The following is a 25,602-nucleotide window of genomic DNA, read 5'->3' as shown; positions in this document are numbered from 1 at the left end:
TAATTAATTTTATTAACTTTTCCATGTCGAGAATTCATACTTTTAAAATTGGACTACCTCATATATCCAGGTTTATGAGGTCTATCTATCTATCTATCTATCTATCTAGTTGTTAAGGGGGTGAATTAAAATAAGAAATATTTTTTCTTGAGGCCCCCTGGTTGAGAACCACTAGATCAGTATCTATATTAAAAAAAGAAATAATAATAATAGACTTAAAGATAACAAATTCAATGTTCTGAATTGACTAAACTGATTGTAGCAGGTAAAACAACATTTGACACTGATATATTTTGTACTTCAGAACATTGAAATGTTTATACAGATCACAAACCAGTGTGTTTATGAGATAACAGTGTATAAACAGTATTCTCAATTCTGTTAGCCTATATGTTAATGTTGTGTAGTGTTCACTCACAGTCTGACAAGGAAAGGATGGTTCACCTCCGTCAAAACCTCTTTCTCATTATGTACGTGTTGCTCCTGCTTTAGACGGATAACATCTGGGATCTTCATTGCCTTCAGAGCAAAGAAACCTCTTGTCTTTTTATCCTTCACCAGAAAAACCCTTCCAAAGGTTCCTGTACCTGAAACAATGTGGAGTACTGACATAAAGACAGTGATTACAAATAATAATAATAATACTAATAATTAAAATATATATATATATATATTAAAAAAAAAAAAAAAAAAAAAAAAAAAAATCACACAATAGCCTGAAAAAATTCAATAAATAGAGAAACTTCATTCACAGTAGACCAAAAATGTATAGACATTAGACACTTAAGCTACTTACAACTACTTTATCCAACTTTTTAAATACTGAGACTGCAGAAGCATGTTTGTGTTTGTTCTCCACAGATGAATGGCACTCAGAACAGGGAGCATAAAACTCTCAAAGAAGTCTTTGATTTCTACTGTATGGGGACACGGGTTTCAGTGGGTAAAAGATCTTATGCTACACACATATGATCAATGGCAACAGAGAGAGCTCTCAAGCTGAGAGAGCAGGGCACCTTGAACCACCCACCAAATTACAGGCTACTCAGTCTCACCGGAGGACTTTTACAAGCATGACAGGTCAATACCAACAGGAGACAACTCGACAGGCTATTTGAACCAACACATCCAATTATATGCTCTTAGACCTAAACCTTACACTAAATGCTTAACTAATTTTTGATGATAAACCAAACATAACCTTAAAGCATGGTGAGAAAAAAAAAAAAGAACCCTGTTGTGTGCACATGAGGAGTTGGCGTTCTCTGCGGGTACTATTAGCACTTGGGTCAAGAAGTGGAAAACCACAGTTGTGAAGTGGCAGTAGTTTGGGTTTAAGGGGCATGAAGTGGATCAAGAAGCTGTGAGATACCGCAGAGAGGTTTGTGTTTATATGTTTAACCTAGCTTCGACTTGAGAAAGACTTCTTAAGTAGTATACCTAGACACCTGAGAAAGAACAAACATCCCCAGCATTTTGAGAAATATATATTTTTTACAATTACATTTACAATGTTACAAAGATTTCGATTTCAAATAAATGGTGTTCTTTTGAACCTACGATTTATCAAATAATAAAATGAAGCACAACAATTTTTAATATTGATGATGATGATGATAAGAAATGTTTTAGCACTAAATCATAATATTGGAATGTTATTAAACTTTGGAACAGTAGTTTTTTTTTTTTTTTTTCTCAGCTGGATATGCATATTCGGAAATAAATACCACAAATAAATATACAATTATTTAAATATATACTTAAACAATAAAAAGTTTCATATTTGATAAAAATTCTTAACATTTTCCCACATTTATAAAAACATTTCTAAATGAAATTTCAGAAAACTGTTTCATAAAACTGTTGCTTAGTAATATTAAAAGGACAATACAGTATTGAGACTCATGGCTCTTCTTCTATATACAGTAACCATGAAAGTACAAATGTCAAAAGAAAGTTATATTTCATTAAACAAGTCAAAAAAATAAAAAAATAAAATCAAAAATATTGAATTAGAAATAGAAGCAAAATGTTTAATGTTTACTGAACAAGAACTAAGCCATGCTCCAAGTATTTGTAACAGGGTAGTTTCAGACGACCTACATTTCCTTGTAGTTGCATCGTGTGATGAGCTATGAGCTACAACATAGACGGAATAACTGACATGGAATGTTGGCATTTAACACGTTTACCTCACACAAGGAATCTTTGTTCAGAGACCACTTTGTTGACATGGTTACACAAGCATGGATGAAAACAAATGCCTTAGATGTCAGTGGGGAGGAGGCGGGATTGGTAACGTGAAGTAAGACACTTGATGACGCATTATTAGATCATGTTTCCAACGTTACAGACAAATCTTATTCAGCTAGCTACATATTCAAAACTTCAAACGAGTTGAAGTTTCATTGTGTTATGAATCTGATATTGTGAAGTGAAGTCACTGTAGACAATATGACCCAATTGTTCTTCTCCACCTTTGTACAGCTACATTTACACAGACCCAAAAACCAGATTAATGGCTCAATCGGACTGAAAAGCCTTCATGTAAACATCTGAATTGATCCAATTGAGCTTGATCCAAATAAAATTTCGATCGAATTGAAAGGGGTGGGACCTGAAATAATTTGAACAATATAGGAAAAAAATCTAAGCATGTAAACGCATTAATATGTTCTCAATCGGATTCAGAAATACATTGAGCACATGTGCAGTGCTGTGATGATGTCTACCAGAGCCTCCACTACCAGAGCCTCTGTTTACATGCGTTTTATTTCTTACGAATGTTTACTTAGGTCTTACGAACTGGTCAGTGAATAAGTATTTGCTAAAAGAGCTCTTCTGACATTTGTCAGCTTTCCTTTAAGATAAGTCATTACGGCAAAAACGATACTCACTCTAGTAGTGACTCCAGTGACATTATAGCTGTGGCTTTCTCCAGTTATGAACGTAGGGCACTGCGTATACATTTAGGTTTTGTTCAGAATACATAAATGTGTAACGGAATACCAGACTTGGAGACAGAGATTAGGTTAAACCCAAACAGGGCATTTATTGACAGTGTTGAATTAAACAGAAAGTAGGTTAGTAATGGTAGAGTCAGAATAACGATGAGCAAATGCATATGAACTGTCTGATTCTCTTTTCCTTTACCAGGGTGACAGCGGCGCAATGATGACTGGAGCGTGATAGTAGAGAGAACACACACACACACACACACCTCTTCACAGGATTATGGTAAGTACATAGGTACATATAATATTCCAAAAAGTAGCTTACAGGAGATTGCTGGAGTATCACAGGGAGATCGATTCACAAGGAGATCCAATAGGTATGTAGGGTGGTTAAGTAGTCTGTTATCCGTAGTTGAGACCAGACAAAGAGTAACTGTAAGGTGTGTGCTATTATCCTAGTGCAGATTGGAGTGCTGATGGGAAACAGGTGTGGGTCATGACCTAGTAATTGCAGGTAATGAACAGGAGGGTATGCTGGGAAATGTGGTCTTTGACTAGATGACTGGACTGTTAAAGTTGGGCAGATAGGGAGCATACCCCCATCTACGGGCAGCTCCTGACAAACACAAAAATGTAACGGTCCTTGACAACATAGTTTGTTGTAGTTTTTGAGGGCCCGGGAGACCCAGGCACAGCTGAGGAGCCAAAGAGCCAGCGTGACACCACTAGTGTAAAGGGGCCAAGGTGGAGCTGACAGTTTGTGAGACTGAGGCGGGGACCCAGAAAACCCTGGTGGAGCCGGAGTGACTGAGGACTACGGTGGAGCTTGAGGGAAGACAGAGCCTGGTGAAGCCGAAGGGATGGAGGATTGAGACGTTGGCAGAGGCAGAGGCCTGGAATCCTGTGACAAAACCAGGGTAACGTCTGGCCAAGGAAGAGCCAGAAGGACGAGGTAGCCCAGTGGACCCAGTGGGATGACGGTCCACGGTGAAGCCAAGGTGGAGCCAATGGGTCAGAAGGCCAAGGTGGAGTCTGGGGCTTTGAGGCGTCTCTTGAGTTGAAGACTGACGACACCAGGAGAACTACAGTGGGCTAGGAAGTCTGCGACTGAGGGGCGATGGTGTCTTCATCCACTTCTCCTACTGTGAGGGAGGAGCCACTCAGCCACAGTACATATTCTAGATATCGTTCCAGGGTACAGGTGGTAGTTCCCGCTGGTAACTGGCGGAAGAGATGATCATCCAAAACACCCCAGAAGAAGGACTTCAGTGCATCGTCACTCCAAGACACCAGGTGGGAAAACCTGAGGAACTCCTCCACATAGTTTTCTAGAGGACGGCCATCTTGTGAAAGCTTTTTTTTTTTTTGAAAAAAGCAGTGTACAGAGCCTATATATTTATTCCACGAACTAACTCTACAAACATGGAAAACAGCGACAGATGGACCTCTCAACCTTACGTTAAAAAGAAAATCCAGCGTGACTTTGAGCGGACCAAGTGAAACATGATTATATTTCTGCTCAGCTAGCGACACTGGGCATCAACCATCAACCAAAAGCTAATGTTAATACCTTTTTTTATATACTGTCTACTTTCTTTGTATAACAGTTCTATCTAATAACGCATTACACAGGACTGTTAAACAGATCGTAAACTAATGAAGATGGAGAATGTGTGCTCAGGCTCTTGCTGAGCTGTTCTCGGCGCCATCAAAAAAAAAAAAAAAAAAGTTAGCACACTTTATGTCACTTCACAGTTCCTACTGGCATTGCGGATGCAACCAGGAAAATGGCCCTAGGGGAACATTAGTTTTCGGGGAACCTTCCTGGTGGCTAGTTCCTATAACTAAGTTCCTAGAACAACATGGTGCGAAAGCCTTATTATTATTACATGCATACGTTTATTTTTGTTAGTTGACATTTAAGGCTTAATGCTATAGAAAAGCAATAAAAAAAAAATAAAATAAAAAAAAAAAAAAAAATCAGAAAGAGTGTTTTCAGATGGATTTTTATGTTTACATAAAAATATGGCATGCATTTGCTTCAAACAATGGTATAATGCTATTCAAAACATTATTCAATGTAATTTTGATAATTGTAATTAATAATCGCAATTACAATTTCAAGGGAATAATCGACTATTATGATTTTTGTCATAATTGTGCAGCCCTAGAAAATAGCCTTAAATAATGTATAATTACAAGTTAAGCTGCTGCTTCTTTTTTCTTTTTCTATTTTTCTTTTTTTTTTTTTTTTTTTTTAACACACACGAGAAGTGCGTTCAACATGGACGCGCGAGCGGATGCCGTGGTAACTAACAATATCTGCTTGTAAAAGCGAATGAATATATCCTGTATGAGGCTAAATCACTAAATATTGAGAATGCAACAGCACATACTGTATTATATATTTCTAACTTCAAATGGAGTCGGCCAATGATAGTCTGCAAAAGATGCAGGCTTGAGTAAAATAATAATCTGGTTACAAGGTGTGTACAATTCAAACTACCTTATTAAATAACTCCACTAACAGTAGCTGCTCTTCAGTTTGCATATTGCTGCTTTCCTTCTACACTCTTCTGAACTCTTCTGAACTTCATTAAAGCTCCAGTGAAGGATTGCCAAATAAAAACCAAATCAATTAAATAAAATTCAAAAATAAGTTTAGAATCAAATCTAAAATCAAATCTATGCATATGTCGAATCGATAATCCGATTCAAAATCGAGAATCAATTTAATAGAATCGTGACCACAAGAATCAATTTTAATCAAATCATGAGATTCCAAAAGATTCCCACCCTTAATTAATAACTACTTTTCTTTTTTTTTTATTTAAATGAAGCGGGTCTTAAATTAGTATTGGGGAATGTTCTATTTTTTATACGTATTATATTTGTGTGTATGTTATATTGTCTTCTGTGAAAATGCATGTTGAAACCCACTTGAACAAAATTTCCCCAAGGGGATAATAAAGTTTACTACTACTACTTGTGGTGAACAATTCATACATGCAAGTTGATTCCAATTTTTATTTTCCGTTTCACATTTAGAAAATATGTGACAATACTGAAGTAAAGTCAGTCGCAACTTCTGGTTCACAGTGACTTTAACCTAAACATTATGTTCATCAAGATAATCTTCACAAATTAACAACTTTTATGAATTTTAAAGTCATTCACCAGAAGCAAAAAGCTAAAAATAGGCTATAAACGCTATAAACTACACCATGGTCCATTGCCACAACTAAGCTTCCAATGACTCTTTCAATCATTCTTTTTTTTTTTTTTTTTGGAAAATCTACAAGTTGTAAAGATTGAGTTAAAATAGTTTTCAAGGGTGTGAACTATCAATACAACAAAGCTGTAAAAGACTAGTAAGTATATACGTTTCCTTGTTCAGCATGATGCCATTTAATGTCCCAGAAAACCTCTGTAGTTCTATTTAGCCACTTGTTAGTAACCACATAAAAGCTTAAATTCAAAATTGACCACTTATTTTTTTTACGGAATATTAGAGTATTTATTATAAATGATTTATAATGTGCACATAATTATTTCTTTTAAAATTCACATGCTCTTGTAATCTTTATTCAAAATAACTTTCCCCTCCCTCTTGCAACGACATCTCTTCTCTTCTCTGATGATGTGTTCACTAGCACAAGGGGGGACAACCTGACACTCACAATAGATCACAGCAATAGACAATGATTCAGGGATCCAATCAATTACCAATGGACAAAATCAAGTTCCTCCCAACATTTTTTCTTGTTCAAGAAGTTGTTTCACTATATGACACAATATGGAAGAAAAGACTATTTCAGCTTCCATTTCACGATTTAAATAATAATAATAATAATAATAATAATAAATCACAAGTGATTATTTATGTCATTAAAAGTGAAAATATGTTCAGCTTGTGTTAACCACCGACCATATTTCAGGCATTTAACCAAAAACCCATTGAAAAAACAAGTTACGAGGGAACTGAAATTGCAAAAATGCTAACGTTTTTCCAAGTTTTAGGACACTATTGTATGCTGTTTTTGGTTCTAATTATACAATCAGTTTAATAAGTATAAATATATTGAAGTTTTCTAAACAGGCGGATCACTCTCGTTTCGGGTGGCTGATGCTCCTTTATCTGGATATGGGAATAGCTTTTACTTTTCAATTACCAACCTTAACCATTAACTGGCCATTATGAGACACTGACCTTATTTTGAATCATTAATGAATACCTAATTGAAGGCATCATTAATGGATTAGTTGTTTTCCAATAAACACTGAAATTGGTGTTTTTTTAAAGGCTGTAAAGGTTCTTTTTAAAAGTAAGTCTCAGTAAAGCACAATTTCAGCCTTTCACTGTGAAACTCGTGTTTTAGTAATAGTCTGGCATCACATCTGACTTTATACTGGTGGGCAGAGATAACCTTCACTGAGCTGCATTTAGCCTGTGATATCAAATTCCTTAAAATCACTGGAAAATGTTCCAAGCTGTGTTTGCCCTTACTTAACAAAAGAACACTTGTGCCTTACTATCCAGATTCAGTCTCTTTTCTGCCATGAATCAAAACAGAGCAAAAAAGTGAGTTCTGATGATGATTTCCTCATTATTTTAATGACAATTTAACGATAAGAGCATTCAGATAGGAGCTTAAACCATTCGTCACAGGCCGTAAATCTCTACCATCCCACAAAAAGCTCTGCAAATTGGATTATTTATGCTGGGCCTAATGCTATAGTATACACTTTGGATCCCCGCTATCCATTTTTATACAGGAGATCGCCTCTCAAAATGCCATGAGCAAAATTTTCCCCTAAACCACAAAGCAATTTCCTTGTACAGTAAATCACAGAAATGACAAAGATCATTGTTTCTTGGAAATAGCACTTCTATATCCGCTCCAATAAAAACTGTGAGGCTGCTATGTGCAAATTAAGGATTTGTATTCTGTGTTAGGGCTGGGCGATATGGACAAAAAAATAAATAAAAACAATCATATTCTGTATTTTTTGGCTGAATGGCGATATACAGTATATATCTTGTTTCTACTTTTTATTAAAACAAATATAGAGAATGTAACCATGTAGGCTATGCTATATATTATGTGCAAAGAAAGGGCTAAAATAGCATTCTAACATTGTAACAACATTATTATCTAAAAACAAAAATAAAATCAATAAATGAAAAAATGAAAAATAAAAACAGTTTAGTTAACAGTCTTACCAGTTAACTAAATGTTAACTGGTAAGAGTAACACATATTTACTCATCTGAGCTTAGTAATTATATTAGCCTACATCTAATTAGTCCATTACAATAGTCACATATACAGTTACTGCTATCATAAAAATGTACTTTAAACATTGGTTTAACATTTAATGTCAAACAACAAATATTTTAGCGAAATGTGTATTTTAGTCAGAATTATTGTGCTCCAATTCTATATCTATGTATAGTGGTGCAGGAATGAAGTCAAAACCCAGAAGACTAATTTGCCACCTAGTTCCCTCAAGATTTTCCTATGGGGTTTTTCAATTTATGAGTAAAATAAGGTCTGTGGTAAACATAACTTGACTATACTTGCACGTTTTGCTCTGCAAATTAAAAACACCCATATCGAAAGCGAATTTTGAAGTTATGTTTATTTTAAAAATGTTTCTAATAAGTTTCTGGGTGTGAGTGTGTGTAATTTACGTTATAGAACAAAATGTTTACCACAGACTTTATTTTACCATAAATTGAAAAACCCTGTTATAAAAACACAGAGGAAAATCTCGAGGGAACAAGTGTCAAATCAAATCAAATCTTCCGGGTTTTGACATCAGTCCCTGCATCAATATCCTGGCAGCAAAATGGAAATATTTGCATGCTTTTCTAACATTTACAGATAAAGAATATATCTGTGAAATGAAAGTTACGCACTGAGTAAAACGCATCTCACACATTAAACAGCACAAGTAGCCACACAGCACAAGTATCTGTCGAGCATCTAACGGGGCAAGCAGCATTAAAGTATACATTAACTATATATCTTATGGGTTATTTTGAAGCCATTAATATAAAGCATGTCTGATGTTTAGGACAAATTGGATTATGCACTTCCTCAGTTTTTTTTTTCAGATGTGCTCGTAAAATCAAACTACTGTATATTGATATATTGTACAAACTTGATATACCGCCCAGCCCTACTGTGTGTGAAAGTTGTTGAAGCCTGAGAATGTATGTTGATGAAGATACTTTAATTATAGGCCTAAGGTTTACTGCATAAGAACATACACTACCGTTCAAAAGTTTAGGATCGGTAAGATTTTTAATGTTTTTAAAAGAAGTTTTGCCTGTTCACCAAGGCTGCATTTATTTAATTAAAAATACAGTAAAAACAGTAATATTGTGAAATATTAATTATATAATTTAAAATAACTTTTCTATTTGAATATATTTTATAAAGTAATTTATTCCTGTGATGGCAAAGCTGAATTTTCATCATTACTCCAATCTTCAGTGTCACATGATCCTTCAGAAATCATTCTAATATGCTGATTTGCTGCTCTTCTTATTATTATCAATGTTGAAAACAGTTGTGTATTTTTTTTTTTTTTTTTTTTCAGGATTCCTTGATGAATAGAAAGTTGAAAAGAACAGCATTTATCTGAAACACAAAGCTTTTGTAACATTATACTACTGTTCAAAAGTTTGGGGTCAGTGAGAATTTTTATTTTTATTTTAAAGAAATTAAAGAAATTAATACTTTTATTCAGCAAGGATGCATTAAATCGATCAAAAGTGACAGTAAACACATTTATAATGTTAAAAAAGATTATATTTCAAATAAATGAAATAATAAATAAACTTTATATTCGTCAAAGAATCCTGAAAAAAAAAATATTGTATACAAATATTATGTACAATTGTACACAAAAAATGTTTTTTGAGCAGCAAATCAGCATATTAGAATGATTTCTGAAGGATCATGTGACACTGAAGACTGAAGTAATGATGCTGAAAACTCAACTTTGCCAACAAAAGAATAAATTACATTTTTAAATATTTTCAAATAGAAAAGTTATTTTAAATTGTAATAATATTTCACAATATTACTGTTTTTACTGTATTTTTAATTCAATAAATGCAGCCTTGGTGAACAGACGAAACCTCTTTTAAAAACATTAACAATCTTACCGATCCCAAAATGAAATTCAACTTTCATTTTGTCAGACAAACTCTAATTTAAAGACTGACTGAACTATCGAATGTATAAAAAGTTACAGAAGAAAGAAGCATAGAAGCAACTCTAAACTTTTGAGTTTGCTTAAACTGATAGTTAGGTAAACTGAGCAAGTTATAAATCTCTATGTAATACATGTTGATGGCACATGAAAAAAAAAAAATATTTCACATCATTTTTTGGTTCATTAAAACACTTGAAAGACATTGATATATTGAATTTGATACATGCACAGGTTTGTATCATGTGTGTCATGTCATATAATGTACTTCATGTAATAAGATTTCACTCTGTATGAAACTTCAAAAAGCAGTTCTTCTCTGCTGTGAAATACAGGTGTATGTTATAATTTTTGCACATCACTTTGGGTGTTCCTGCACACCCAGGAACCCTGCATCTTCCCTTCTTATAACACATTATTGCCAATGTGAGGTATTATCCAAAACATCCTCGAAAAGTACACCTTATCGCACAACGTTGCCCTGAGGTAACGAAAAGAAAAACTGATTTACTGAACAAAAAAAAAAAAAACTTCATAAAACCTGACAAAAGTCTTCTCTACACCTTCATACACACACACACATCAGGGCCCCAGACTGCACCTAAAACGGTCGCAATTGCGAATAAAATATTAATTTGCGAGTAATATTTTTGCTGAGGTCGCCATTGGTGACCATACAAATTCACACGTTATGACTGTAAAATTTGCGTGTTCCGTGACCAGTAGCCTATCACATTTGCTGTGTTGACGTAATTAAATGAGATGCTGCGTGTGAATGTTTCACTGAGTTAGAGCGCCGAAATATGAACAGGTAGAGAAAAATTTCACACACCAAACAGACTCCAAAGAACTAGAGCTGATGAAAGCCGACTGTGTTGTTGCAAAACAGCTGCATTTGAACACACCGTACTGCTCCTGCGTAAAGGAGACAACTGCCTATTTCTTCATATAAATTCATCTATATTCGTCATTCAAAAGGGGAAACCGGCTCTACAGACTGCAGATACACACACAAAGCAGCGTGTTTCATTATTCCACTCCGCTCCTGCTCATCAGATAAATTTAAGGTCATTAAAAGTCTTCAGTGCCTTAAACAGTAAAAAAAAAAAAAAGAGTATAAACGATCATTTTAAGGCATCTTATATTTTGTGGATGGAAAAACAAATCGCGATACTCCCTAATGTGATTATTATTAATTTCATTAAATAAATGTGAGCGCTGCATGTTTTAAAGTCAAAACATGACGCTGTTGCGTGTTCTTCAGAGCAGCTCACAATCAATGATTAGCGCACATTTGTCAACCGATTGCTTATGAACTAATGCTGATCAATTATCACAGTTTACTTTATATTATTTATATTATATTGTGTTGTAAACGGTTGTAGCAACGTCATTTTTTAATCCTCATCTGAACTTGAATGAGCAGCAAAAGTAAAGCTCAGACATTTCAAAATAAGAGTCCCGCTGTATTTCAAAGTAATCAAAGTCAAGCAGTATGTTTATCGATTGCCCCTGTTTGTTATTTGGTTACACAAACCAAATTTAATATATTTATATATTTATTTCCATATATTTATATTTATTTTCATTTGATTCAAAGTAAACTGTTGTAGCTTCAGGAAGGAAGGACTAAGAATATTATTTGACACATATTATTCAATATAAAGATTTGACTAGCATCAGGGTTATTATAGTTAACTAAATTAAAACTAAAACATTTTTTATTGCTTGAAATAAATGTTAATACTAACTAAACAGACATGTTTAAAAAAAAATAAATAAAATAAAACTAAAAACAAAACAAAAAATTAAAACTTAACAAAAAATGAAAGCAGAAAATATAAAAATCTAATCAGATTCAAAATATTAACAAAAACTATAATAGTATTAAGTGAAAATAGTGACATTCATTTCCCAGAAAAGTCAGATGAAAAAGCTGAAACTGTAAACACAACAGGATGACTAAAAGTAAGTGATTTAAAATTTTAAGTTCATTGTTGTGTGGCTCTTAAAAAAATTATTTGGCGCCCGTTTTTTCCCCCTATAGGAGCCAATGGCTCCTTAATGATTTTATTTTGTCTGGAGCCCTGCACATGTTTTTTTTTTTTTTTTGTACAGTTCATGTCATTTTAAATAAGATTACTAAAGCAAATAATCTTGCCTTCTTCTCACACCAAGTGCTCCTGTGACCATGTGTCAGAACAGGATGTCCCACCTTCAAATGGTGCTTGATAGTGACTCCCACACCTTACTGGACTGTTCTTTGGTACTTTCTCAGTCTTTCTAATTGGTTATAATCATTTAAAGAAAAATGTACCAAACATGCCTGAGGGCAATGCTGTGCTGTAGAAGGTTAACTTAAAATACAAGCTCATCGAGTTTATAGAAATTTTGTTTTATGTTTGATGAAAACATAGACAAATTTCAATTGTTAGGATTTCCATAAGTTTTGAAGCTGATTGCCTGAGCTTTTTCACCTTGTGATTTTTTTACAGTGTTAACAGCAGGAAAGGCTTCAATGCTGCTGAACATCGCCTGACTAACTCTCTCTGTTGCTAGTCTGCACTTGCTTGCTATAGACTTACAACAGGAATCCAGCATGACAAGCTTATTCTTGTGAAACTGAAACCTCCCAAGGTTGAGGGACTGAAATAAGTTTTTCGATGTACGTTTACAGTCTATGGTATAGAAGTCTGTTTCTGACCTTGATCTTGAGCAAAAAATGATGCACCTCTCGATGGAAATAAATATTGTGACGTTATTTCCATCAAGAGGTGCATCAATTTTTGGTCAAGATCTTGTATTGACAATGCAAGAGGTGAGCACTCTATAAAGTCTACTCCAGGACATCCCAAAGACTTTCAATGAAATTAAGGTCTGGACTCAGAGGTGCCAATTCATGTGTGAAAATGATTCTTAATGCTCTGAACCATTCTTTCACAATTTTAACCCTGGTGAATCTTGACATTGTCATCCTGGAATATGGCCATGATGTGTCTTCCTACATGGCTGTGTAAGAAATGAAAAGCTACACACTCCATCTTTAAGGGTTAAAAGAACCGTTGCCAAACATATAAGCCAAACATGTTAAGTCTAACAGTAGTTTTCAGGTACAGATACAAAATAATCAAATTTAAAATATATTGTTTATTGTATAAATTAAATACAGTCTAGGGCTGTAACGATTCCACGATTAAATTCCAATACTCGATTTTAAAAAATCCTCGATTTCAATTTGCCCATGTCGAGTAACTGGTAAAATCCCAGAAGTTGCGCTTTCCACGGTTGAGAATCCATGAAACGCATTATTAGACCGTTTTCTAAGGCTGCATGATATTAAACCCATTTAAAAATCATAATAAAGCATAATGCTATTGTGACTTTACAAAGGCTGTGAATTAATTAAATAAATGTATGTGCTGCAGGTTTAATATGCACTGTAATTATTTACATACGCGTAGGTTATCCACGTGCTTCTCATGCGGCTCCATTCACAGTAAATACAGCTTCACGAGAACTATTATTTACATGAATGGCGCGTTTCAAACTCCATCTCTGCATATGCTGTGAGTTTGGATTGCTTTTAATATTCATATGGAAACGCAATGTGCGACATTTAATCAGATTTGTAAGGTAAGTCATCTATAAACCTTAGCAAACGCAGGAGAATACATTATACAGTATGTTTCTGCGTTAACTGTTTGTCGTGATTTCAAAATATAAGTTTAAGCCCTCCTTTAAAGGTGACCTATTATGCAAAATTCACTTTTGCATGGTGTTTGGCTATAAATGTGTGTTGGCAGTGTGTGTGTACACAACCACCCTATAATGATAAAAATCCAACCACTCCTTTTTTCTTAATTCCCATAAATCATAAGCAGTGTCTCAGAACAAGCCTTTTGTAGGTTCCTGGCAGTGTGACGTCACATTAGCCACAGGCCCCGCCCACAAATGTTGACAGACGCTGCTGTTTTAACATAGAACCGCCCTGAGCGAGTTCACAGCCAGTTGTACAGTCTGCCATTACTGCACTGAAGAGAATGTCTCCCAAGTCATACAAGTTCATATATGTGTGTCTGTGTGTGTCCATTCATTTTTCTATGGCTGTCATTTTTGACCGCAAATAACACAAGTGTGACTTTTTTTTTTTACGACCATTTAGTTTTTTTCAGAATTTTGTACCATTCCGATGAAGTAAAAAAAACAAACAATTTTTTTCGGTCTAAAATGACCAAACAACACCAGAGAGTTAATCCTTAATTTAAGTCAGTCAAGAGTAGTGAGCGATTTTTTTGTCTTTTGTTGTTTGATTAACATTAAAACACAGACAGCAGCGCAGCAGGGATAATAGGCTGCTGTTACTTTAAGAGCTGCACAGATCCAATATACTGGTGCACAAGTGTTTTATTTCTCAACTGTTTACATTCATTTAAGACATAACTGACTATGTTTACAAGGATACTCGCCAAGACTGAAATTTTGATATAATTTTGTGTGAATTAGAAGACAATTAAGAGAACTTAATTCAGTGTTTGCACGCTGTCTAAAACGCAGCTTTGGATGTGTGCGCAATAACCAACATCAGAAAAACAAAACCGAAACATGCTGACACATGAGCAGAATGCTTGTGTACACATTTCGACCTGACCTGGTAATTTTCTAAATGTGAACTGTTCTCCTCCTCACCCTGAGGCTCTTAAACAATGAGTTGCCCTTTCAGTTTCACATAGTCCAGCTAAAAGAGGTAGATTACATGACCACAACTACTAATAACTAAAACGACAGGCCTTAAAAAGAATGGCAGGACAAATATTAGCCACTATGCCCATCACCATGACTCGATATTTAATGAATTCTTATTCAAGTATGTATTTAAGCACTGATGGTCTCACCTATGACTAAACATCACTGGTTGTGTTAATGTAGACCAGACTGGTGCAGGTTGCTGTCTTATGATGTTTGTTCTATGGCTTGAGTAATAATTCTGTCAGTTTCTGCCTGAAATCACATGGTGCTAATGAGAATGAGGAAATACATAGTGCTCAGAGAGGAGGTAACATGTTCTCGCCATGCATTTCAATATAAATAGAGGGGCTTGTTTAGAAACGGTGCATTCTATTAACAGATACGATTTGGTCACATGAGCACATGAAATTTACTCCTTGTCAGACAGGCCTTGTTCCATTCGTGTGAACAGTACATTACAGTAAATTACTTTTCACTGCCAAATGTGGGAGTAGAAGAGAAGGTGTGTAATGAAACTAATTAAAATGTGTTAGAGGTGTGAGTGAACTAAGATAGTGAAGGTCTTCAGGGGCGGAAGGAAGAAGAAGACCAAAAAAAAAACAAAAAAAACACAGTATTATGTATTCTTATTGGGTTAAGTTTTAAAAGCAAGAAAAGCACTACTATAAACTGCTAATTAGTAGTAGTAAATTACAAACTAATTTTATAATTAGCATTGCACCGATGTAAGTGACTGCAGATTGGTCTATAAATGCAGGCTAAAACACTATGAGCTGCATTTTGCAGAAGTTTTTGGCTCTCCCATTTTGGAACAAAAATTCACTACCAGAAACACATTTCAATATGCCACAAACTACCAAACATGCTAGAAACATGTTAAATCATGCAACACTTGGCTAAGTGCTAATGTATGCGATTAACGCCATGAAACAGGAAGTTGTTGTAACTCAGTCATACAATGTCCGATCTGCTCCAAACTTCACACGTTTGATAATATTTCTGGCCTGAACACATCTATATCGCAATATTCGGTTACGGTCAAAGCACCACCTGTTGGCAGCAGGAAGTGTGGCACTTTCAAATGACTTGGCCATAATTTTCCTGTATTTACTCGCTTAGATGCATGTCGCCCACTATTCACTGTTTTCCTAAGGCCAACGGGTGGCGGTTAGCCCAGGTGCGAGGGCCCTTTCATCGCTGCTTGCAGCTTTAATTTCTTCTTGTTTTTATCAACTATATTAGTACAAGCATGTTTACTGATGAGTTTTATAATGTTTATTGTACTTCACACAAAATATGAAGTGTCCGTTCTCACTCTAGAAAATCACGGTAAGAGCTTAATAAAACACAGTGCAAGTGTGCATTAAAATATTATCCATAAACTCTCTCTCTCTCTCTTGCATTATCATCAACATACATAACGAAGTACACAGAAACACTCGTTACAACTAACAGTAAACAAATATATAAAGACCTTATGTCTTTTTGGGTGATGTTTAATAAACTAGTAAACTTTATATCCGCAAATCAACTCCGATGAATTGTAATAAAGTGCTCTCACCTTCATTACTGCCATATCCAGTATCACTCTGGAGACTGTTTTGTATTGTCCCTTTGTATTGACATTCGTTCACAAAGCAGTCCGGTGTGAAATGATTCACGCAGACGAATTTCGGTAGAGTTGAGGGAGCATTTTCTTCGAAAACAAAATTAATCCACCTCGTCTTCAGCAACTCGGATTTAGGGAGTAAATGGAGATAGCTATGTGGATTAATCCATACAGCTACAGAACACCTAAAACTCTTGGGAGACATTCTATTCAGTGCAGCAATGGCGAACTGTGTAAACTCGCTGTGAACTCGCTCAGGGCGGTTCTATGTTAAAATGACAGTGTCTGTCAACATTCGTGGGTGGGGCCTGTGGCTAATGTGACATCACACTGCCAGGGATCTGGAAACGGCTTGTTCTGAGACACTGCTTATGATTTATGGGTATTAAAAAAAGGAGTGGTTGGATTTTTATCACTATAGGGTGGTTGTGTACACACACTGCCAACACACATTTATGTCCAAACACCATGCAAAAGTGAATTTTGCATAATAGGTTCCCTTTAATATTATAAAGCAAAGAGAATACTTTTTGTCATTATTTTGTTTTTTTGGTGCACAAAAAGTATTCTCGTCACTTTATAATATTAAGGTAGAACCACTGTACTCACATGAACTGTTTTAAATATGTTTTTAGTAGCTTTCTGGGCACTGAAAATGTAAATTAACTTGCTGGCAATAGAGGCCTCACTGAGCCATCGGATTTCATCAAAAATATCTTAATTTGTGTTTCGAAAATGAATGAAGGTCTTACGGGTGTACAACGACATGAGGGTGAGTAATAAATGACATTATTTTCATTTTTGGGTGAACAAACCCTTTAATATTTTTGTGAAAACTATGATTTTTTTTTTTTAGGATTTTTTGATGAATAGAAGTTTAAAAGGACAGAATTTAAACTTTTGTAAAATTATAAATCTTTACTGTCACTAATCAATTGAATGCACCCTTGCTGAATAAAAGTATTATTCATTTTTAAAATTCACTGCATTTTTCTAAGAACAAAAAATAGAAGAAGAAAAAAAGAGAATTATCCCAAATTATGATTACTTCCAAAAAAGTTATCCTTTAACTGAGGATTTTTTTCTTCATTATGATATCAGCACAATTGTACAACTCAGACATTTGTGACTATCCCCCCCAAAAAATATCAACATGAATCATATTCAGTACTATGTTAATGAAAAACGAGGCTATAAGAGATAGACGTATATCTAAAGGGTTTGTACTGTTGTGCAACTGGGTGTTGAGCTTTCAGCTGACTCAACTTTGAAAATACTTTTCTTTTTTTCAAAAAAGCTTCCTGGTGTTGTTCATTCGTGTAAAGTTAATGGCATCCACCCATGAAAAAGATCAATGGAGGGGTGCAGTCCTGAAAATCAGCTTAAAAATCTACTGGTAACAAGTAACAAAATATCAAAAGTATATTTTTGAACTATATTTAGGTCTTGCTCTGTAAAGAAAGGGTGCAGGTGTACTTGACAGCCCATTACTGCAGTCATTCCCAAGGGAATTCCCAGGGCAACTTAATATGCTGCTATAAAGCACTGGCTTGTCTCTTTGTATAGTTGGTTGGTCTAAATGGTAAGCTTAGGATCAAAAACTAATCCTTGAAATGTCATTATAATAAGTCACTTGGTGAGACAAACATGGGTGGACACAATTTAGAGAATATAAACATTTTGGAAAATATTTGTTGAGTAAAACGTGTGTTAATCTGATGCAGAAGGACCAACTTACCAACAGTGGCAATGGTGTCCAGATCATCTAGTGTGTAGGTCCTGTTGGTCGTTAGGGATGCGGCCCCTGCGGATATCGTGGGACTGCCTGCGTCTGTCCTGCCACTATCCCGACCAGAACTGCTTTCATTATTTATTCCAGCTTTGCCTTTAGTTGATGCCATCTTCTTCCGTATGAACTCTAGCCACATTAATGGCTAATTCTAGATATCAAGTCTAGAATTTCCGCTTTTGGAAAACGCGCTATCGATAACATACACATTGATCTGTTTTGGTCAAGTTAACATATCCTTTGTTCGCACAAACCAGACTGTGACCCTCTGCTTTCCATCGCTTGGCAACCAAAAATTTATCAGAATAATAAAGACTAGTAAACAGCAAGTCATTAAAATATTAAGCGATTCATGTCAATGGGACTGTCATTTATTCTCTACTTTAATACGGACGTCCCCTGTGCGACTACCGCACGTTAACAAAGACAGGAGTGGACAGGATTCAAACTTCAAGTCTTACGAATCCAGGAGGTTATCCAGTCGAAAATTTTCAGGAACAAGGATACAATATAAACGTTGGTTGATGGTCCCCTAATGTATACTGCCAGATATCAGATACATTTCAATTATTTACTTCCCCCTTCCGTACCCATCAAGAAATCGGAACCCATTTCCCCTTCAAAACATCGCTCAGCGGCAAGGAAGCAGAGAAACGCTTGAAAACTGACAGGCAGCGGCGTTGACCAATCATATGCAGCGCGATTGCGGCAATGTCCAATCGAACGTTAGAAAAGGCGGAGCTCTATTTGACTGACAGCTAGAGTGTACGTATTTTCCCAGTAGTTTGTAGCACATGTAGACAACGTAGACATCACCACGCCTTGGGTACTGGATGCTATTTGGGGGAGGAGGACACGTTGTAGCTTCAGTCTTTCTGACAGGAGAATTTTCACCTTATAGATAAGATATAGGCCATTTAGCCTATAAATTTCATTTTAATATATATATAGCCTAGCTATATATATATATTTTTTCTTAATCATTTCATCAAAACACATATTAGTATGCGTTAATTATATAGCACAGTGACAGCACTATAATTCTCAGCCATCTAAGTGGATGTGACTAAATACTGAACATAATACTTAACAAAATTATACAAGACAGCGATAGAGAGCTGAGCTGACATGAGATAGGTGCAGTCCTTCATCTGAGATGTTTGTGTAAAGCAGTAATGGCAAATTCATAAATTATTAAAAACTACTTGCAGTACCCTTTAGATTTTAGTAGGCTACCATAGCCATCCACTCTATCTATCATTTTGATCAAAGTTTACTCAGGGTCCTATAAATTACTGTGTTGCCTTCTTGAACTTACATTTGTAGCTAATAGAAATCTCAAATGTGCAGAATATGCTAAAAAACCAAAGAATGTATGACCTGGAGGATTGGGCATTTTAACTGCTCAAGACAAAGAGACACATATCACAAAACATAAAAACAGAATCAAATGTATATAAACTTGTGAATGGGTTAATTTGTGTAAACTGTGGACTGTAAACATCTGTTATGTTGAATAGCTTATTCAAGACAATACTAAATAAATGTATTTATTTATTTAACTCGCGTTCTCTTAATAAAATAATTTAGCACAGCTGCTCAAGACCCCATACAAAACTTACAACCCATTCACTCATACACTTACTGTTATGGACTCACTGACCCATGTTTAAACCTTAAGTGTCTATTTATGGACTGTGCTCCCTGACCAGCCTAAGGGAAATGGTCAGGCACCATGAACTTTCTCTTTAGACTTTCAAAAATGTGATATCTAAAATCCAAAGCATTTTAACAAGTTAGAAATGTCAGTTTTTATTCTGTTACATAAAACAAGCATCTCTAATCATTTTTTTCATTTTTTATGCTTCTTACGTTGAAGGCACAAATGTAATGGCATCAGCTAATTATCTAAAATAAAATTAACCTAACATAAAACTTAGTTTTAAAAGTAGTTTTAATTAATTACCAAAACCTTAATATCTATCTAGTAGCTATGTTTCGCATTTTGTGTGATGTGAGATTGTATTATGTGATACAATATATTAGCCCCATAATTTTCTTTTTTTAATTAAAATTGTAATTTAGTTCAGAAAGAAAAGACATTATTTGAACATTTTCTATAATATAGTGGAAGTTAAAAAAAAAAAATAATAATAATTTCCTCATTTTTTTTTTTTTTTTTTTTACAAAAAATTGTTATCATGTGTTCATCTATGTTATTTGAAAAAAAAATGTTTTTTTTTTTTTTTTTTTGCTTTAAAATATGGGAAACATATATCTTTAAATAACATAAATGATAAATTACAGAAAATAAAAGAGCCAATATGAAAGTTGACCTCATGAACATTAAGCTCCTTATTTTCTCTGACCATTTGTTGTAAAATAAATAGCATTTAAAGCAACAGCACGGAACATTTGCTCACGGTTCCCCCATGTGGTTGATAAGCGCAATTGTCTGTTACCAGTGTCGTAAATACTGTCGCTGTGTAAGCTTCCCAATGGGCAGCGTAATATTGACTAATCTGACGGAACCGGCGAATGCAGAAACCTCGTTTGGAAACCATGTCCACCGACCTGGGGTGCGTTTCCCGTACATTTCATAACTCACTGCTTCACTACCAAAGTAGCCTACGATGCATCGTTCAACAAATCAACCAGCTAGTCACGACTGTTTCCCGAAACCGTATTGTCGCAAACCTGTCGTTCAGTCACGTTGGTGAATGACGTCACGCAGGTTGTGGAGTAATAACTTTTTTAAATGAATCCATTTGATATCGAATTAATGCTAGATTTTTTGCTACAAATTACGGACATGGCATCTGAGGACTAAGTCTCGTTTTTCTCAGTTATTTTGCTTTATTTCCAGATTCAACCATAGGCTCATTCTTGCTTACTAGAGCACGTATACACATGCACATTATTCAAAAACAGTGCTTAAAATCTTTTGACAAACTAAAATATGTAAATGACATTTGTATATATTCGAAATAAAGATATACATTGTACTTAATGTCGAGCTTGCTTATTTTGCACAAGATAATGATTTATTAAGTCCACGTGTCATAAAAACAAGGAACTATGCTTCTAACCACAAGTCAAGAGCTGTCATTCCAACCACACAAGTTTGCGATGCAGTTTGCGAATGTTCATTTGAACTATGGTTTCAGGAAACACCAAAGGGTGTAATTTGTAGGCTATAATAGAATAAAATGTTGTCCGCATGGTTTTGAGACTTGCATATTAGATAGTTTCGTCTTATAGGTAGCCGTTAACTCCACCCAGGCTATGAGTAAAATATGTGACTTATGCCGTAAAGCAGGTCGCACTCTTCTGCTGGCAGGGGATGGGTGGGGCTGTGTGTACCGACCCGAACACTGAACTTGTAGAGTGTCAGGAGGCTGCTCAGGTAGCAGCTGCAGTAGAATTTGTCTGGTTAAGAGTTGTTCTACCACTGAAATAATTTTAGAGACATTATTTTAAGGTCGAAAAACTACATAGTGTTGCTTTAAAGAGTTTTAGGGCCAGTTGCAATCTATGGAAAGTGCCTTTTATTCTCTCTCAAGCACAGAAGCTCAAACCAGCTCAGTATTTTATTATGGGTTCTGTGAAAGCTGTTACACTACCATTCCTCTCCAGATCAAAGTAGAGCACGTCTTCAGCTTAGGCTCATAAGCTACTAACCGTATTTTTCAGTCTTTCTGATGTATGTATTTTGTAACCTAACGATGATTGAGTCTTTTCTGTGTAGCAAGTAATGCAATGTCATATCATTCAGCCGTCTTTGGGGGAGGAAATAGACTGTTGGCTTGCATGGTTAGCTTGCAGAACTCCATTAAGCCTTTCAGAGGCTGTCAGTCTGAGTACATATCATATTCACTGACAGGGTAACAGCCGTTGCCACCACCAATGCCCTTGGAACATTGCATTTCTGAGTGTTAGAGTCAGCTACAGTACATGCACACACAATGTCAGCTCTAACATTTAAAATCTGTAGAATTCTGTAACGCTGCATGGCTGTTAATCTGACATGTTCATACTGACAGAAACTGGCATGGCAAGCCTTTAACATGAATAAGTTGTACGTCAGTCACGTCTTGTTAGAATGGTGTTACATACAAAATATCAGTATTTCTGAGAGAAACAAACTGCTCTGGTCTGGGACAAAAGGTCCCCCACATGTTATCATATTTAACATGTTCATGGTATATAAGAAATTATATAATGAATGGCGATGTGGATGAGGCAGGGTTCCATTATTCTCTCACATCATTGGCTGAGCAGAACCAATCATGCAGCATCAGACATGGTATAGAGCAGTGGTTCTTAAGAAGGGGGCCTCAAGATGACTTAAAATGATTCAAAATAAGACAAAACAATCTATAAATTAGGATAAAACAAGCTCTAACTTATGCAAAGCTCTAACTAACATAGGGTAGAAATTGTGATCTATTTTAAAGGGGTCCTATGCATTAGTTTCAGTGTCAGTTAAGTCTGATAATGATAGTCAAGAAGAACAAGCTGATAAAGCTGAAACACCTTCACAAGCAGGACTTGTGCAGAATGTTTCACAGTGGTAATTCTTTATTTTATACCTCTCTCACATTTCAGATGTTATGTTATACATGTCATTTATAACATCTGACCAGCACTGAGCTACATGGTTCTGGAAGCACTCGTTGGAAAAGAGAACACAAAAGGTTGTGGTTGTACTGCTGAGGGAGAATAGTGTTAAAAATAAATTTTAACGACTGTTTTCTTAAGTTTGTCCACCTTAGGAAGGCAGAATAAATGGGATTGAGATTCGCAATGTGGAAAAAACAGCATGTCTTTGACATTTGACATTTTTAAATTTGTTAACATGTACGTAACTTTCGTTTCGGGGAGTTCAGAAACAGTGCTAACTGATATAGAATAACTCCCTTTGGAGTGATGGACATTGTGCTTTGTAACTTTGCATATATATAAGGGCCTTCGGATATTACTGCAGACAAATATATATATATATATATATATACAGTGGGCACGGAAAGTATTCAGACCCCCTTAAATTTTTCACTCTTTGTTATATTGCAGCCATTTGCTAAAATCATTTAAGTTCATTGTTTTTCCTCATTAATGTATACACAGCACCCCATATTGACAGAAAAACACAGAATTGTTGACATTTTTGCAGATTTATTAAAAAAGAAAAACTGGAATATCACATGGTCCTAAGTATTCAGACCCTTTGCTGTGACACTCATATATTTAACTCAGGTGCTGTCCATTTCTTCTGATCATCCTTGAGATGGTTCTACACCTTCATTTGAGTCCAGCTGTGTTTGATTATACTGATTGGACTTGATTAGGAAAGCCACACATCTGTCTATATAAGACCTTACAGCTCACAGTGCATGTCAGAGCAAATGAGAATCATGAGGTCAAAGGAACTGCCTGAAGAGCTCAAAGACAGAATTGTGGCAAGGCACAGATCTGGACAAGGTTACAAAAACATTTCTGCTGCACTTAAGGTTCCTAAGAGCACAGTGGCCTCCATAATCCTTAAATGGAAGATGTTTGGGACGACCAGAACCCTTCCTAGAGCTGGCCGTCCGGCCAAACTGAGTTATCGGGGGAGAAGGTAAAGAAGAACCCAAAGATCACTGTGGCTGAGCTCCAGAGATGCAGTCGGGAGATGGGAGAAAGTTGTAGAAAGTCAACCATCACTGCAGCCCTCCACCAGTTGGGGCTTTATGGCAGAGTGGCTCGACGGAAGCCTCTCCTCCTCTCCTCAGTGCAAGACACATGAAAAAACACCTGAAGGACTCCAAAATGGTGAGAAATAAGATTCTCTGGTCTGATGAGACCAAGATAGAACTTTTTGGCCTTAATTCTAAGCGGTATGTGTGGAGAAAACCAGGCACTGCTCATCACCTGTCCAATACAGTCCCAACAGTGAAGCATGGTGGTGCAGGGACAGGACGACTGGTTGCAATCGAGGGAAAGATGAATGCGGCCAAGTACAGGGATATCCTGGACGAAAACCTTCTCCAGAGTGCTCAGGACCTCAGACTGGGCCGAAGGTTTACCTTCCAACAAGACAATGACCCTAAGCACACAGCTAAAATAACGAAGGAAGCTCTTCACAACAACTCTGTGACTGTTCTTGAATGGCCCAGCCAGAGCCCTGACTTAAACCCAATTGAGCATCTCTGGAGAGACCTAAAAATGGCTGTCCACCAGCGTTTACCATCCAACCTGACAGAACTGGAGAGGATCTGCAAGGAGGAATGGCAGAGGATCCCCAAATTCAGGTGTGAAAAACTTGTTGCATCTTTCCCAAAAAGTCTCATGGCTGTATTAGATCAAAAGGGTGCTTCTACTAAATACTGAGCAAAGGGTCTGAATACTTAGGACCATGTGATATTTCATTTTTTCTTTTTTAATAAATCTGCAAAAATGTCAACAATTCTGTGTTTTTCTGTCAATATGGGGTGCTGTGTGTACATTAATGAGAAAAAAAAAAAATAACTTCAATGATTTTAGCAAATGGCTGCAATATAACAAAGAGTGAACAATTTAAGGGGGTCTGAATATTTTCCGTACCCACTGTATATATATATATATATATATATATATATATATATATATATATATATATATATATATATATATATATATAATATGGGAGTTGAGAAGCTATACATGTAGAGTTTCACACCTGTTTACATCACTCACCTTTGATGAAATGTTGAAGAATGTAAATTTTACATCTTTATCATATGACATTCCCTTCTGCAGAAAAAAAAAAAAAAAAACTGAATGTGAAAAATATGGAACCCAGTACATTCAAATGAACATGACTCACTAGACCTGCACCACATTCATTTCATTTTTATGTAATCATATACCACACAAAATTAAATGCACAATTCAGTTAGGATATGAAGACAAATGAGTGTATGCAAAGCCGTTTGAATAAATCAGCTGCAGTTTACAGTATACTACAAATACACAGTTAGTCCATAAAGAGACAAAACATTCATTAGCGTAATGGACAAGCAGAGCAAAATACCCCATCGACTCTTCCTGTTTGTGAACCATAGTCTCTAAAAGGCTATGATCGCCAGTCTTATAAAAAGACTATATTGCAGAAAAAGAAGTGGGTTAGACCCATAATTCAGCTGTTTTGGTTGCCATTTATAGTAGGGCAACATTTGTTGAAGATGACCAGCTGCTCCTACTCCAGTGGGAAGAGGGAGATTATACACAGACAGAGGAAAAACGTCATTACATTAG

The 25,602-nt window shown here is 35.7% G+C and overlaps 2 protein-coding genes across 3 annotated transcripts in view; one reads left to right on the top strand and one right to left on the bottom strand.

The window, feature by feature from the left end:
- prkx (protein kinase X-linked) overlaps nt 1-18,959 on the bottom strand; it is a 48,144-nt gene extending 29,185 nt beyond the window's left edge. Inside the window, exons 1-2 of one of the 2 annotated variants that reach the window (XM_051908525.1) lie at nt 18,274-18,959; nt 419-605 (exon numbers count right to left, since the gene is read on the bottom strand). In XM_051908525.1, coding sequence (XP_051764485.1) covers nt 419-605; nt 18,274-18,463 — 377 coding nt within the window. In that variant the 5' untranslated portion in view covers nt 18,464-18,959. The remainder of the gene's footprint in view (nt 1-418; nt 606-18,273) is intronic. The other variant, XM_051908534.1, reaches the window with a different exon arrangement.
- gyg2 (glycogenin 2) overlaps nt 1-25,602 on the top strand; it is a 387,175-nt gene that overhangs the window by 78,699 nt on the left and 282,874 nt on the right. The window lies entirely within an intron of this gene.

Source organism: Ctenopharyngodon idella, chromosome 1 (assembly GCF_019924925.1).
Source record: "Ctenopharyngodon idella isolate HZGC_01 chromosome 1, HZGC01, whole genome shotgun sequence".
Lineage (NCBI taxonomy): Eukaryota > Metazoa > Chordata > Actinopteri > Cypriniformes > Xenocyprididae > Ctenopharyngodon > Ctenopharyngodon idella.
The sequence above is the reverse complement of the archived record's forward strand: the minus strand, read 5'-3'. Positions and strand labels throughout refer to the sequence as shown.